This window comes from Equus caballus, chromosome X (genome assembly GCF_041296265.1).
Source record: "Equus caballus isolate H_3958 breed thoroughbred chromosome X, TB-T2T, whole genome shotgun sequence".
Lineage (NCBI taxonomy): Eukaryota > Metazoa > Chordata > Mammalia > Perissodactyla > Equidae > Equus > Equus caballus.
This window is the reverse complement of record NC_091715.1, coordinates 129320700-129338043: the sequence shown is the minus strand read 5'-3', so window position 1 is coordinate 129338043 and position 17344 is coordinate 129320700. Positions and strand designations below refer to the sequence as shown.

At 41.9% G+C, this 17344-nt stretch overlaps 1 protein-coding gene across 27 annotated transcripts in view; it reads right to left on the bottom strand.

The window, feature by feature from the left end:
* Positions 1-6474: 6474 nt before the first annotated feature.
* LOC100057188 (integrator complex subunit 6-like) overlaps positions 6475-17344 on the bottom strand; it is a 53775-nt gene continuing 42905 nt past the window's right edge. For 13 of the 27 annotated variants that reach the window (XM_070257839.1, XM_070257838.1, XM_070257840.1 and 10 more), the window contains 7 exons: positions 16105-16323; positions 15082-15205; positions 13645-13787; positions 11782-12016; positions 8825-9199; positions 7833-7926; positions 6475-7454 (listed from right to left, as the gene is read on the bottom strand). In XM_070257839.1, coding sequence (XP_070113940.1) covers positions 7346-7454; positions 7833-7926; positions 8825-9199; positions 11782-12016; positions 13645-13787; positions 15082-15205; positions 16105-16323 — 1299 coding nt within the window. In that variant the 3' untranslated portion in view covers positions 6475-7345. Of the gene's footprint in view, positions 7455-7832; positions 7927-8824; positions 9200-11781; positions 12017-13644; positions 13788-15081; positions 15206-16104; positions 16324-17344 lie in introns of those variants that run through there. The other 14 variants (XM_070257844.1, XM_070257848.1, XM_070257846.1 and 11 more) reach the window with 3 other exon arrangements.

Sequence of the window (17344 nt, the reverse complement as noted above, 5' to 3'; positions counted from 1 at the left end):
CTATAAATATCAATGTGTAGATTTTTCTGTGGACACAAGTTTTCAACTCCTTTCAACTCCTAAATTCCAACGAGAGTGATCGCTGGATTGTATGGCAAGAGTATGTTTAGTTTGTAAGAAACCACCAAACTGTCTTTCAAAGTGACTATGCCATTTTGCATTCCCACAAGCAATGAATCAAAGTCCCTGTTGCTCCACATCCTTGTCAACATTTGGTGTTGTCAGTGTTCTGGATTTTGGCCATTCTAATAGGAGTGTTGTGGTATCTCGTTGGTTTCTTTTTTCTTTTTTAAAGATTGACACCTGAGCTGACAACTGTTGCCAATCTTTTTCTTTTTTCTGCTTTTTCTCCCCAAATCCCCCCAGTACATAGTTGTATATTTTAGTTGTGAGTCCTTCTGGTTGTGGCACGTGGGACATCGCCTCAGCATGGCCTGATGAGCGGTGCCATGTCTGCTCCCAGGACCCGAACCAGCGAAACCCTGGGCTGCCAAAGTGGAGCGCACAAACTTAACCACTCAGCCACGGGGTCGGCCACTCGTTGTTTTTAAACTGGCATTTCCTTGATGATATATGATATGGTTTGTCTTTTCATATACTTATTTGCTATCTGTATATCTTCTTTGGTGAGATGTCTGTTATCTTTGGTCCATTTATATATTTATTTATTTTAAAATTCTTTTATTGAGGTCATATTGATTTATAACCTTGTGTAATTTCAGGTGTACATTATTGGGTTTTTTTGGTACCATGAATTTACTATATCTGGAAGAAAAAGCCCACCCATACTTACTATCTCCTCTCTCAGAGAGTGACACTTGTGACACTGAAGTCTTTTTTAAAAGATTTGAAATTTGCAGTGGAGACAGTCCCAGCGACCAGGTCTTGTTTAGGGTACTTTTCTTCCTGTCCAGTAAAAAAATCTGAATTTCCATTTCCCTTTTGACCCTCACATTTCTGGCATTCCGAGCTTTGTGTGAGAGCTCTCTAAGGGAATAGGGCCTCCACGGGATCTTGTAAGGAGACATTTTTAGTTTTGTGCCTGCAAGGCTGCCGCCACTGTCTTTTCTTATAGAATTGCTTAGATTTAAGAAACTTGTATCTGAGAGAAAGTGTTCATCAGGTTTTCCACATTTGTTCCAACTGGAAAATCATCCTCAATAAATTCCTGAACTGGAAGCTACTTTGGGGATTTTGAACACTTGTTCCCTGAGTGGCCTATATAAATCTCTCCTGATGCTCTCTTTCCTCCACTCTGAATTCTAAAATCCAGGGCACGTTTCCTCAGTCTGAGTGGTGCCGGCTTGATCAGCAGCTTGGGTCTAGTCTTCATGCCCACTCTGTCACTTTGAAGTTTATCTATTGATTCTTTGGGCATTTTTATATTTGATCCCATAGACAAGCCACATGGATTGAATGTTATTGTTCTGCAGTCCAGCTTACACCTAAATGTCGAATTTGAGGAATCCCAATTTTAATTCTAGAACTTTACTAGTGTTTTGTGGGAGCAAAGCAATCAGCTGTCCCACATTCTAAAAGCAACGGATACATGTTGGCTTCTAATATCTAAAAGGTCTGTATACAGAAAGACCTATTTCTCCATGAGGAATCCTCGTTCCAGCTCTTGTCACAGCAGCATGGGCTGAGGCCCCACACTCTGCAGATGTACATCAAGCGTACCTCTAGGGCAAGCTGTGGCAGCCTCTACATCGAGACTGCACCTTTGCGGACGTCTTTCTGCCTTTGCTTCAGAAAGATGCTCTCCAAGGGCTGTTTTCTCGGAGCCTTATACACTTGCAATTCTACCTTCATTAGGAGCAGACATTCACATCTCAAAGCCAGCATCTTCCTTGATGGAGAAATGAAAGGAACCTTCTTGCATACATCTTCAATTACACCAAACAGGAAGAGACCAGCACCTGCACATTCCCTTCGGCTGCTTCGTCACCACCGCCTTCAAAGACAGGAGCGTGCCGCTGCGGCTGCACGTCTTGCGGATCATGCTCTCAGTGCGGCCGAGCTGGGGCCGAGAGGCCGGGCTGGGCTAGGGTGGGCGCCGGGGCCGCGGGGCCGGGCGGCAGCGCAGCCCGAGGTACCCACCTGAGCGGCCCTCGCCCCTGAAGGCGGAAGTCCCGGGGGACCGAGCCGGCTTCCCCTCGGACTCCTGGCGTCCTCGGCGAACTCGCAGGCTTGCTCTTAAATGTTAATTTGGAGCGGCCCTCGATCCAGGTGTACATTATTATATATCAGTTTCTGTATAGACTGCATTGTGTTCATCCCCAATAATCTAATCTTTATCTGTCACCATCCATATGTGCCCCTTTACCCCTTTCCCCTCCCCCCACCCCCTTTCCCTCTGGTAACCACTAATCTGCTTTGTCCGTGTGTTTATTTATCTTCTACATATGAGTGAAATCATACAGTGTTTGTCTTTTTCTGTCTGGCTTCTTTTGCTTAACATAATACCCTCAAGGTCCATCCATGTCATTGCAAATGGGACAATTTTGTCTTTTTTATGGCTGAGTAGCATTCCACTGTATATATATACCACATCTTCTTTATCCATTCATCCGTTGATGGGCACTTGGGTTGCTTCCATGTCTTGGCTATTGTGAATAATGCTGTAATGAACATAAGGGTACATAAAGCTCTTTGTATTGTTGATTTCATGTTATTTGGATAAATACCCAGTAGTAGGATAGCTGGATTGTATGGTATTTCTACTTTTAATTTTTTGAGGAATCTTCACACCGTTTTCCATAGTGGCTGCACCAGATTGCTTTCCCACCAGCAGTGTATGAGGGTTCTCTTTTCTCCACATCCTCTCCAGCACTTGCTATTTCTCATCTTGTTAATTATAGCCATTCTAACAGGTTTAAGGTGATATCTCATTGTAGTTTTGATCTGCATTTCCCTAATAATTAGTGATGTTAAACATCCTTTCATGTGCCTGTTGGCCATCTGTATGTCTTCTTTGGAGAAATGGCTGCTCATATCCTCTGCCCATTTTTTGATCAGGTTGTTTGTTTTCTTCGTTGTTGAGATGTATGAGTTCTTTATATATTTTGGAAATTAACCACTTGTTGGATATATGGTTTGCAAATATTTTCTCCCAGTTGGTGGGTTGTCTTTTTGTTTTGTTCATGGTTTCCTTTGCCTTGCAGAAGCTTCTTAGTCTCATATAGTCCCATTTGTTTATTTTTTCTTTTGTTTCCCTTGCCTGGGTAGACATTGTATTTGAAAAGGTATTGCTAAGACTGATGTCTTTGAACCATGTTTTAGTTAGTTTGTTTGTTTCCTTATTGTTGAGTTTTAAGAGCTCTTTGAATATTTTGGAGAATAGTCCGTTATCACATAGGTCTTTTGCAAATATTTTCTTCCAATCCGTGACTCGACTTCCCATTCTCTTGACACTGTCTTTTGCAGAGCTGTAGTTTTTCATTTTAATGAGGTCCAGTTTGTCAATTTTTCTTTCATGGCTTGTGCCTTTGATGTTGTATCTAAAAATTCATTGCCATCCCAAGTCTTCGAGGTTTTTCCTATGTTATCTTTTAGGAATTTTATAGTTTTGCATTTAGTTCTATGATCTATTTTGTGTTAATTTTTGTGAAGGGTGTAAAATCTGTTTCTAAATTTGTTTTTTTGCATGTGGATGTTCAGTTGTTCCAGAACCATACGTTGAAGAAAATATCTTTGCTCCACTGTCTTGCCTTTGCTCTTTTGTCAAAGATCAGTTGACTCTATTTAGGTGGGTCTCTTTCTGGGCTCTCTGTTCTGTTCCATTGATCTATTTGTCTATCCTTTTGCCAATACCACACTGTCTCGAGTACTGTAACTTTATAGTAAGCCTTGAAATCACGTAGTGTGAGTCCTCCAAATTTGTTCTTCTCCTTCAACATTGTGTTGGCTCCTCTGGACCTTTTGCTTCTCCATATAAACTTTAGAATCAGGTCATTGATATCCACAAGATAACTTGCTGGATTTTGGTTGGGATCGCATTGAATCTATATGTCAAGTTGGGAAGAAGTGACACCTTAATAACCAAAAGCTGGAGTTTTTAACTCTCAGACTTGTCCACGCTGAGTGTCCAGCAATTTGTCAATTATAGTTCAGCTTTTCCTCCTCAGGCACTGGTTTTCACGGTGGTTTCTGATCCTGACTCTCTGCTCCGGTAAGCCATGACTCCCTGTTATTTGCCTGCCTGGCTCTCCAACATTGGAGGGCAGTGGTTTGCCCTACGTCCTTCCCTCTCTTACGGCTCCAAGAAGAGTTGTTGATTTTTCAGGCTGTTCAGCCTTTTCCTTGTTGGGATGAAGTGGCAACATCCAAGTTCCTTACATGCGGGACCAGAAACCAGAAGTCAGTAATTTTTAAAAAAACATTATTGCCTCTCATAATTTTGTATGTCAGGACTTTGAGCAGGGCTGAGAGGGGCAATCATTCTGCTCCATATGTGGCGTCAGAAGGCAGCTGGATTGTTCTGGAGCATTTTGTTGTTGTTGTCAATTACACATAGAATTTACCATTTTAAAATGGATAATTCAATGGCACAAAGTACATTCACAATGCTGTGCAACCATCGCAGAACTGTTTCTAGGACTTTTTCACTATCCTAAAAGGAAACTGCATTAGCAGCCATTCCCCATTTCCCACCCCCACCCCTCCCCCTCACAACCAGTTATCTACTTTTTGCCTCTATGGATTTGCCAGTTTCTTGATATTGCATATAAATGGAATCATACAATATGTGCCCTGTTTTGTCTGGTTTCATTCACTTAGCATAATGCTTTCAATGTTCATCCTTGTTGTAGCATGCATTAGTACTTCGTTCCTAACAATGTATGAGGGTTCTAACTTCTCTACATCCTCAGCATTTGTTATTTTCTGCTTTTGATTGTGTCTATCCTAGTAGGTGTGAAGCGCTATCTTATTGTGGTTTTGATTTTGCATGTTCCTAATGACTAATGATGTTGAGCATCTTTTCATGTACTTCTTGGCCATCTGTATATGTTCTCTGGAGATATGTCTTTTCAAATTCTCTGCCTGTTTTTCCTTAGATTGTCTTTTCGTTGTTGAGTTGAAAGAACTCTTTTTATATTATGGATACAAGATGCTTACCAGATGTATGCTTTGCAAATATCTCCTCCCATCCTGTGGCTTGTCTTTTCACTCTCTTGAAAGAGCCCTTTGATGCACAAAAGCTTTTAATTTTGAAGTCAAATTATCTGTATTTTTCTTTTGTTGCTTGTGCTTTTTGGTGTCATATTTAAGAAACCATTGCAAAATCCAACCAAGGTCATGAAAGTTTCCTCAGGTTTCCTTCTAAGAGTTTTATGGTTTTAAGTCATATATTTCAGTATTGATTCATTTTTAGTTAATTTTTGTATATGGTATGAGGTGAGGGTCCAACTACTGTTACTGCTTCCTAGTTTGACTCCATTATGGCAAAGAAGATACTTTGTATGATTTCAATCTTTTAAAATTTATTAAGACTTGTTTTGTGGCTTACTATATGGTCAATCCCGGAGAATACTCCATGAGCATTTGAGAAGAATATGTGCCCTGCTGTTGTTGGGTGGGTGTTCTATAGGTGCCTACTAGACCTAATCGGTTTATGGTGTTGTTCAAGTCCTCTGCTTCCTTACTGATCTTCTGACTAGTTGTTCTATCCATTATTGTGCTGAGCCTAAAGATTAGCCAGAGGAGAAATCTTACGGCCTTCTCAGGTCTTTTCTGACTCTGAGTCCTGCGCTGGGCAAGCACATGGTTTTCTGGATACCCAGGTATACTTGGGAGCATTCCAAAGCCCTTATTCTGTAAAGTATCTCACTCCCCAGTGTTCCCTTCCAGGATGTTGGCATGCCTATTGCTTGCTGCCGGCAGCAGCAGCTTGTTCACTTGCCTTTCAATGATTTTGAGGCACGTCCTCCACATAGCCACGCCTCCACCCTAAGAGAGTTTGGAGTCAGGTGAAACAAGAGCAATCCATCCCCTTGTGTCAGTCCTTCAGGGAGCCCCCCCGGACAGGTTCAAACGAACGAACACAATTCCTTGGGAATAAGGTCCACTCTCCTCCCTCCAGAACCAGGAACCCCGACTTGGAACGCAGGCTGCCATCTATAAGACCACAGCTATGCCAGAGAGGAGGGTGTGCAAGAATAAGTTAAAATGCCACAAAACTTTCCCATCACGTTCAACGGCTTTTCTCCAGATTCAGCATGCACTTGGTTGTTGTAAACCTTTGACTATCTTCCCAAGTTCCAATAAACTTGATTCTGACCCTTTTTTCCAGTTTTCAGTGTTTCTGGAGAGGGATTGACCCCCAGAGTACCCTACTCTGCCATTTTCACCAACATCACTCAGTTCTGTGAGGGATGTCTGAAAATTTAAATTCTTATGTTACCATCTTAATTTAACAGTGTGCACTTTTTTCCCAAAAGGAATAACAAATCACAAGAAAGACAAAACTCGAAATTTCTTTAGTATTAATGAACTTGTGAAAATCAATAAAATGATTTATTTTATATATGCAAAGTCAAAATCTCTGTGTACACTTAAATTTTTGCAAATTAATACAAACATGACAACACTGCTCCATATAAACCTTTGTATAAACATTAAAGGAAATATACACATAATTTTTTCTTTTAGTGCTTCCAAAGCACAGAATGTACAAGTCTCCCTGAAGCCTTTCTGTCGCCACATGCAAGAACAAATGTCGGGGGTTGGGGCAGCCTCAGGTGCACTTGGTAAAGTCTCTAGACAAAATAGAAGAGAGTTGGAGGTAGATTGCTTGGTGACTCTCCCTGCCCCCGCCCACAGAGAAATAAGTTACCCGAATAGCAGCTTTCTTACTCTTTGATTCAAACTCTCCTGAATATTGCATGGTTTAAAAGGCACAACTAGGAATTGTTGAAAACTTTGTTCGGCACACACGAGATTACCAGTTGGATTCTGGACACTTATTCTTCCTAAAGGATGTAGCAAGAGCAGCAAGCAGCGCTCCACCTGAACACAGGCCCTGGTCACCCAGGAAATGCCTGGAATGCCAAAGTTCAAATGAGTGAAGCCTCATCGCCCATGGCACGGCCGGCAGCGTTTACTGGAATTAATCTGCTGAATTTATAACATCACCTTCCTCAATGAAGAAAAGAAACAACGAAACAACAAACTAATCCTTTCGAAGAAAACTCTTAGGGCAAAAGCCAGCTTTTACTGTCAGAGAATCATAAAATAAAAAAGCTCCACAGCTTCTTCTTGACTAAAACATTCTAGGAAGCTTCAACAATATCCTGTTCCATCCTACAGCACAGACACTTGTCCTTTTTTCTCCTTGGCCTTTGCATTAACACAATGATCTGCTGTTGATGTGATTAACATTGTTGAGAAGGTAGTGGGAATCTATTTTTTCTAGTACCTTCTCAAGGTACTGAATTAAGACTCGTCTTTTAAACCTAAAAATAAAGAGAAATTTCATTAACCAAAAGATGCTTAAAGCACTTATGTGTAAGACCGTGTGCAGGGTACAAAGTGGAATTGACAGTTTACATGGGAATAGAAAATGTATCCTCACGTAAAGCTAGGGTTTAGTAAATACTACCAGTGCCAGTTGAGGGCCCAAGGCCGCCTCAGACTGTGGTGAGTCTAGAATGCTCCACAGACTTGGATGAATGAGTTGGACTCAGATAATATCAATCTCAATGCTTCTGGAGACAGCCTTAACTCTGAGGCAGGGCCACGGTTTGAGAAAAGCAAGGCAAAGCCTATTCCTCTGCCCATGCTGCCTTGGGCCCTACTGCTTAAAAAAATAAAGAGTTCCTCTTCATACCCACCTTGCAGCTTCCTTGATGGTAAATTCAACAAATTGTTTCTTGACTGCAAGAGGTCCTTGCACTCCTTCAAGCAAAATGAAAATTCTTTCATACTCTGAAGATATTAAAAAGAAAAAAACTTCAGTATTTAAAAAAATACGAATGGGAAGTAAAATTCAGTCTTTACACATCCTCAGTAAACATTCTTCATGGGTGGAAAGTTAGATATAGTTTGTATTTTAAACACTCAAATCAACACATCTGCACACATCTACTAAGGAAACTCTTGTAAACACTAAACAAATATGATAGGCTGAATAATGGCCCCCAAAGTTGCCCATGTCCTGATCCCTGGGGCCCATGAATATGTTGCCTTATACGGCAAAAGGGATTTCACTTTGCAGATGTAATTAAGTTACGGATCTTGAGATGGGGGATCATCCAGGTTTATGCATGTAGGCCCAAGGTAGTACTTGGCCCAAAGATCCTTACAGACGTAAGGCAGCAGAGTCAGAGTCAGAGAGAAAAGACGGAAAGATGGGAGCAGAGGTTAGAGAGGAGAGAAGCTGGTAACATTGCAAGCTTGAAGATGGAGGAGGGGCCCATGAGCTAAGGACAGCAGGCAGCCTGTAGAAGCTAGAAAAGGCAAAGAAACAGGTTCTCCTAGAGCCTCCAGAAGGAACGCTGGCCTGTCAACCCCTTCATTTTAGCCCAGTGAAAATAACTTCAGAATTCTGACTTCTACAACTGCAAGATAATACAGTTTTGAGCTACAAGGTTTGTGGTCACTTGCCACAGCAGCAAAAGGAAACCATTACAATAAGTAAGGGGGAAAAAAGAGACAAAATGTGTACTAGGTCTTTTTAGTTAAAGCAAGAGGAATCACTTTAAATTATGTGAAAGCCCAACACTTCCCAAAAATGCACCCAAAGAGATAGCTTGAAACTATTCTGAATCATAGAAGGAGAGGGACCTCCCAATATATTATTGATAGGTGTTCTTTCACTACTTACTTCGTCCAAATTTTCGAACTTCCTTCATTAACTGATGTTTTATATCAGCATTGATTCCTTGTGCCATAGCAGGAGTTATTTGTAATGTATTTGGCACAGCTCCCAAAGTAGACGTTACTGAGACCTTCTGATCATTTACAGAGATGCTGCAGTTTTTGGTTCCTCCCACAAGTGCATTACCACCAGGTTTGGGAATGAGGCCATCCTTCCTGAGACTAATGAAGTCATCAGACAGAGAATCCGATTGGTTGGGTGGAACCCCATCTCCCGCCATATTCATCAGCTCTGGTGCAGCAGATTTTGACAAGAAGCCATCTGGTGGGGTTTGACCATTTTCCGTCTTCTCCTCATGGACATCGTGAATGACAGTAACATCTGGAAATCAAATTAAGAAGTTGAGCTGTGAGGTAGGTGTGTTCTATCAACCCCACAGGCAGATCCTGGTGCTCCTCAGTTTTGAGGAAATTATTTGTTTCATAAAAGAAGAGGATGTACCAGATGGAGTCGGAGACCCCCCTCAAATTGAGCTCAGGAAGATAATACAATAAGACCACTTTTTTCTCTTCATGGCACTATGAATACACATGGAAACCAAGTAAGACGGCACAGCTAATAAACATCCTCAAATCCTGCACTCCTGGTTTAGTGGCAGCTTGTGCTTTACAAGCTGAAAAGCAGCAATTCTCACTTGATGTCATGATTTCTATAATTCACCTATAAAATGCATGCTTTACTGAGCTTGACACCAGATGATGTGGGCTGCCCTCAACCTCTCCCCTCTCTGCCTCAAAAGTTCTAAGAAAGCAGAGGCAGCCGTTAGATCTGAAGGCTTTATATGCACTCCGTCACCAAAAATCCTTGTCTGTCTATGATTCTCATTATTCTTTTCTGTCAAAGAAGTGGGTTTCTTTTTACTCCAAGTCTGACACCTCTATTTCATTTCCTCATCTCCTCTGTGCCAGGCACTGTGCCAGGAGCTGGGGGATTGCCCAGGAACAAGACAGACAGAAACGATCCCTAGCCTTATGGCAACTCACATTCGCATGGGGATGTCAGACAGGAAGTGCACAAGGAGCAAGCAAGATCGTTACAGTCTGAATCCGTGTTAGGGAAGAAGTAAGCAGGGATGTGACAGACAGCAGGAGAGGGAGCCTCTATGGACCACGTGGTCCAGCAGGGCCTTCTGGGGAGACGTCCTTTGGGCAGAGCTTGGAGGAGGAGAAAGAGCCGGCCTGTGCACAGGCAGAGGAAGAGTTCCAGGCTGCGGTAACAGCAAGCGCAGGGCCCGCAGGAGAGGACGAGCCGGGAACACAGAGCAAAGGACAGAGGCAAAGAGAGCAAGGAGGAGACCCACAGGACATGAGTTAGGAGAGGATGGCAGGGCCAAGATGTGCAGAGTTTATAGACTGTAGTAGGGAGTCCAGATTCTGTTCTGAGGATAGGAAAGTTGATGACGGGTTTTCAGGATGGACATGGCGTGATCTGATTTCTGTGGCCACACTATCACTCTGGCTGCAGGTCAAAAAATGGTTTAGATGAGGTGACGATGGGAAGCAGGGAAATCAGGTAAGAACCTACTGGAGTAGCTTGGTGACAGCTGATGGCAGCCTCGACTGGAGAGAGAGAGAGAAACGGTGGGATGCAGGATTTATATTGGTCATCAAGTTGCCTGGACTTGCTAATGGATGGAAGTGATAAAATAAAAGAGAAATTATGGTAACTCTAAGATTTTCACCTGAACCACTGGGTAAAAAATAGTGCCAGGGGTGTGCAGGTGCCAGTGCACAATTGCTCGTGAGAGTGGATTGTGTTCAACTCTTCCCAATCTGGCTCAGTGACCTCACGCTGATAGCCTGACATCGATAACGCTGGCATTATTTACACTGGAAATCTGCAAGCGTTACCATCCAGGGCTTCTCCACCCTCCCAACCCCACACCTGTGGGCAGTCGGCTGTTACAGCGTTACCAGCACACCACTGGATGGTGTTATTAACTGCACTGGGGAAGGCTGCAAGATGAGCTGTTTTGGAGAGAGGGAAGGTCAAAAGTTCAGCTGAAACACATGAAACCTACTGAGTTTTATATGTCTGTTAGACACCTAAGGAGAGATACCATGTCCACAGGTAAATTTGAGTCTGGAGTTTGGAGCAAGTTGTAGTCTAGAGGTATAAATATCCAAGGTGTTGACATGTACATCTTCTTTAAAGCCCCAGGCCTTCATGGGATCCCCTATGGAGAGACTGCAGTGACGAGGAGCAGATCCAGGATGGAGCCTTGCTGGGTCCCTGCATTATTTAGAAGCGGGAAGGAAGGGGAGAAACCAGAAAAAGAGGATGAAAAGGATTCCCTTTCTATGAAAGGGAAAAGAAAACCAGGAGTTTGTGGGGTCTGGGAACCCAAGAAAGTTTCCACAGAGGAGAGAGTGAACGACTGTGTCAAATACTGCTGAGAAGGAATGGCAACCTGTGGCAGACTGGGGACCCTGATGAGACCTGTTTCAGTGGTGTGCAGGAGGCAGGGCCGGACTGCACTGGAGCAGAGCATGAAGAGGAGATGAGGACACAGAGAGCGAGTGCAGACCCATCTTCTTATTGAGCCCATTTGCTCCTACTGCCTCGGGAACCTGCTTTATCATTCCGATGTGTGCAGCAATCCAAATGGGCACGTCTCATTAGGCCTTGCCCTGGCAAAGCAACCCTGTGCATATCTCCATTGCTCCATCTTGTGTTAACTACCATGTAAGTATGGATCTTCTCCCCGTTCACAGAGATTGAGAGCCTTGAAACAGGAACTGCTCCCCACAGGGCCCTTTGTACCTACCACATCGATGGTTTAGTAATGGATTACTTAATGAACAAGAACTGAATACAAAAGAAATGAATACAAAGGAAAAGAAAATTGTTTAGTGTCTTAGTCCTCTAGGAGCCATAAGGAAATCACAACCACTACTCTATACCTGTATGTACAAGGGTGGGTTTTATGAGGTTTGGATAAGATGGGAACCACGAGGCTGAGGGTGGTCCCTTTCCGCCCACATGGTTAGTTACAGTAGGTGGTGTTTGTGGTTTCCTCAACAGCAGGGACATACTCCGCCTTCTCTTAGATGACAGAGGACTGTTGGGTTCTCCAGGACGTTTCACTTTGTTCTGTGGCCCTGCTACAAACTCATCTGCTTCATCAATCATCATTCCCTGAAAAACATCAATGAACAAATTCCATTAAAGACGACACTGCAAGCACTCTTCCTAGGCATATGCAATCACGCGTTACATCACCAACAAAGGCCTTAATCATGGGCCAAAGATTTACCAGGCCCCGCACAGACTCTGTTCAGAAAATGCTACTCAATTTTAATCCAGTCTCAGTGGAACAAGGAGGAAACTGAAATATAAGGTGCTGTCCAAGGTCAAATCTAGTAGAATCATGACTAACCAGAAAGCTTAGGAAATAAGCAATTCTCATCAACTGAAATGGGCATAAACCCAGTTACCTTTCTGAAGAAGTACAAATGATTCCGAATCAACCCTTGCTAAGGGAAATAATTTCTTTCTGTGTGCTTTTGTGCTTTAAACTCATTAAGAAATATTGATTATCACCGTACAGAATGCTGCATGTAGATACTGAAGGGCAGGGAGATGGAAAATGTAATTCCCTTAACGGCAACCGCACAGAGATTCAAATATGTCCACCTTGGTGCTGGACAGAAAGGAGGGGGCTTTTCACTCTTGGGGACAGATAAAAGATGAGAGCCGGCAGTATAGGTTAGCTAAAAGCTGCCCTCATCCAAGGATAACCAAAGAATATGCACTCCATTATTTGAATAAAATCACGATAAATGGCTTCTCCAAGGCATTTTCCAAAGCAAAATAGTACAGAAGGGGGAAAACATATTCACTGAGCATTTACTACGTGTCAGGTAATGTTCTAAATGGCATACATGTGCTAACTCAACACTCCACAGAGCTCTGTTAGTTAGGTGTAATAATTATCCCTTGTACTACAATGAGGAAAACAAGACACAGAATGATTAAGAAAAACTCCAACTAATTGATGATTGGGGTGAGGTGGAATACTTTTCACAGTCTGGTTTGGTTACAGAAGAGATTACTGCATGAGTCTGCACCATAATACCAATGGTCTCCTCCAAGAGTGCAGACATAATCCCCATTCATCTCCATGCTTCAATGGTCAAGTCAGTCTATCTTACACATACACACAGACAGACACACACACACACACTCATCTCACATTTAGATCTCTAGTAGGACGAGCCAAATAAAGCAACATCACCTAGTACTTCATATTTCAAGAGGAGCACTTCATCACTGTCTAGATAAAGCACTAGAGATCTGAATAATGGAAAGAGAGGAAATGAATGGCAATCTCAATATTAAAGGAATTAGTGTGTAGAGGTGGAAATGAATACAAACTCTGGAGCTGGAAAGATGTGGGTTCAAATCCTGACCCTCATCATCTGTGTCACTCAGGGTAAGCCATTTGACCACTGTGAGCCTTGATTTCTTTTTATTAAAGGGCAGATAGTAATACTCATCTGAATAACAGTTATGAGCATTAAATGTGACAATTTAAGACACCAGCTTCTACTAGGTACTCAATAAATGTCAGCTATTATTTGCTTCAACCGACACACTCTTGCATCAGGAGGCTCCTGCTTTCCACTCACAAAGAGCTCTGGATTCATATTTTATCTTTTAAACAAAGAGAAGGAGAACCTCTGACGTATATTCATCTTGCCAAGAAGAAAGGAATTATAGCACGAATATCACAATTTGGGCAGACATAGAAATAGGTATCCTACCTTCTTATCTTGTTTGAACGGATTGCCAAAAGTATGCAGTCTTTTTGGTTGATCTGGATCAATCTCTCGAAGTGGGGAAGCCAATGTCTTTAGGTATTCCTGATAGTTACCCATTTGTGCAACTGGAACACTATGAAGGGAATCTGCAAAATCGTCAGAGAAGAAACAGATGCTACACAGCTGAAGTGTATGGTCCTTTTGACAGGACATGATCAGAGTCTAGCTTAGCAATGTGTATCTTGGCATCCAATAGTCTAATATCTCGAATGTAGCATTCTAGGATCTAAAATCATCTCTCTTCATCCCACTCATTACTCAGTCTACCATCACTACTGCTTACAAGCTCAAATCACTAGGCCAAGAGCAATTCCCTTACCTTTCAAACAAGGTTTGAGAATGGGCTGACATCTGTCATACGACCATCCCAACTCAAAACACCATATTTGTTCTGTGTTTCAAAGAGCCTAGGCTCCATGGTTTTCTCTTATCACCTAGAGAACCAAGCCTTACCCTCTTGGAGAATTTGATTAAAGCTATAGGCTCTCTTCTTAGAAAAGTCCCTCCTTTTCCACAAAACTTGGCACACTATTTCAGGAGGTTGGCCAGGCTAAAATTTGCTCATTTTAATGGTCAAATGACCCTGTTTAAAATGGACAAAATGGGGGCCAGCCAGTGGTGCAGTGGTTAAGTTTGCACGTTCCACTTTGGCAGCCCAGGGTTCGCCGGTTCAAATCCTGGGTGTGGACCTATGCATTGCTTGCCAAGCCATGCTGTGGCAGGTGTCCCACATATAAAGTAGAGGAAGATGGGCACGGATATGAGCTCAGGGCCAGTCTTCCTCAGCAAAAAGAGGAGGATTGGCAGCAGATGTTAGCTCAGGGCTAATCTCCCCCCGTCCCCAAAAAACAAATAAAATAAAGTAAAATTAAATGAACAAAATGGTAAAAGGGAGTTATACACTATCACCAATTATCCTGGACACTATCAGGTTCATTCTTTTCATGTAAATGAGGAATTCTGGAGTGAGTGCATCACAGTAGGCCGGGTGGGATAGCATTCAGGTGTGCGATTTCTAAAATCTGACAGACTTAGGTTCTGCAACTTTCCAACTCACCAAGCCTGGGCAAACTACCAAGATGCTCACTCTCAGTTCCCATGTCCATTAAATGGGCATAAAAACAGCAGCTCTCTCACGGGGCTGCTCTGAGGCTTCCAAGAGCTAAAGCACACTGATTAACATATTCACTGATTAATGCACCTTTTCCCTTAAGCCTGAGAACAATGAACTTGTGCCTGGGGCGATGTCAGGATTCAGTGAAAACAGGCATTCTAAACATTAAAGTATTGCAAAATAACCTACTCATTGTGCAATAAACACCTTTGTGTAAGTCACGCTTGACATTTTCTTAATCAACAAAAAGTACTTTCCTCATTTACCTTCATCCTGTCCGACAATAAACTTGTGTGTTTTCAGCAGATTGGATCTCATTCGAGTTAACTGGTCTAAGAGACCTCTACGTGGAATATCATAGGCATTTCTGTATGTCTGAGGTTTCAAATCCTATTTGAAATGAAACAAATAATTTCAGTCACTCCTGTGGCTTTTAATATAGAAACGTAATTCTTAACCCTCTTAAAATCCTAGTGAAGAACTCTACATTCAATACAATTGGATAGAGTAGAATTTTCCCAGTGGAAAATTTTCACCTGCTGGCCTTGTTCTGAATTCTAATACACCCACAAAGCACTAAAGCCACTGGGAATATCCTTTTTGAAGTATGTCATTTAAAACATCAAATCCTGAGATTTATGCCTGTGGCAGCCTTGCAGGTCCACTGCTTGTAATCTACCCTCTGGTAGCCACGGAGGTGAGCTGCTGGGATCTCCCTCCTGGACGCAATGGCTGATCTTGTAAGGAGCGCAGTTAGCTGAATGCAGTTAGCTGCAAGGCCTTTGGGATCTCCTGCAGCACATGGGCAGAGGCCATGTTCTGCCCAGGCTGCTCCTTGCTAGTGACTGAGAAAGGTGGGGGGCGTCAGGGCCAGGTGAGTTCTGCCAACATGGACCTCCTCTATGGGAAATCTTGGTGCCAGAGATCCCTATCAGGCTGGCCAAGACCTTCTACAAGCTACACCCATGTCTGAGGCTCTTCATACCCATTCCTCCTTCGTTCCCCACTCCTCTCATGGATGCTAGATCAGCATTGCGGCCTGAAGGCTTCCCCCTCTTACTCCTCTTCCCTCTCCCTTTTCTCTTTCACAGACATTACCACCCCACAAACATATCGTGTACATTTAATCCCATATTGGCATCTTCTGGCAGGACAATTCCTAAACTGGCCCATTAATAACGATGAAGTCCAAAACAGGATGGTAATGATTTCAAAGCTAAAGTAATATGAAAGGCATAAACGTGTCAGACAAGTTCAAACAAATACAAACTGTTCATGTTACAATTTACCTTGTTTAAGAGCCCTACTTGGAAGCCAGCAAATTCTTTGGTATTCAGTTCTGTCAGTCTCGGCACAGTTTCCCCGATTATTTCTTTCAATAGTTTTCTAAAATTTTTACTGTGAGTCAACGACACGCCACCTCCAGAATGATTTTTCACTTTGATTCCAATTTCCTGGGGAGGTTTCTTCCCCACTGAGGCTAGTATTCGTTCTGACTCTAGTTTGGTCTAAAATGAAAGTACATAGTATGTTATGAAAAGATCTACACTGTCACTGTCGTTTTTACTACTTAAGAAAGACAATACTTTAAGAACCCCACAGAACAATTATCAATTGCAAATCACAGAAAAACGGATAATTAAACATTTTCCTGTGCTTCTCTGTACTACCACAGCAAATGGGGGGGGGGCCTACAAAGATAAATAACAATAGATTTTTTTCTCTTGTCTAGTGTCAAAATTATGACTGAATCATGGAGAGAATGGAAACCATGGATAAGAATTATATTCACAGACATTTAAAATTACATTTTGTTACTAGAAAGTCTAGTCTAAATCAACATATTCATTTCAGATCCAGACATAAAGGAATTTATAAAGGCAAACTAGTGCTAAAATTCAGATTACATACTTTGGCATTATATCTGGAAAAAATTAAACTTTCTTTTTAATATTGGACCATCCAAAAAAAAAAGAGTTATTTCAATTAAAAAACATTACCAAGTAAATAATTTGTAATATGTACTCAATAAGTTTCTTATTAATAACAAAAAGTCCTCTTAATAGACATTATTATACCATATTGATAAATATTGCTTGAGAGTGTATTGTAGCAATATATTGGGCATATTTTGTGATTTACGTACATTCTGAGATGGTTCAAGGAACACTGGTGACACAGAGTTATTAAATTAGTAATTGGAGCTGCTATAAATTAGTAATAATCTTTTCTTTTTCTCTAAAAGATGGAATTCCACCAATGTCCAGTAAGCCCAAAATAATTTTGAATTTCTCGTGGTTTGATTAGAGATATTCATTAATTTTCCTCTACTTATTGTAATTAAGTATGTTTATTATCTTCTAAAAATATTAAGACATGAAATAAGGGATAAGAGCAAATGAAGGGTCTGTTTCCATAAAGGGTCCTCAAAGCTCATTTATAAAACTATACAAGCGATGTGCCCCAGAATATCCCAGAACCTGCATGAGTTTCAACTCTGTTCACTATTCTTCCTTGTGGTCATACCCT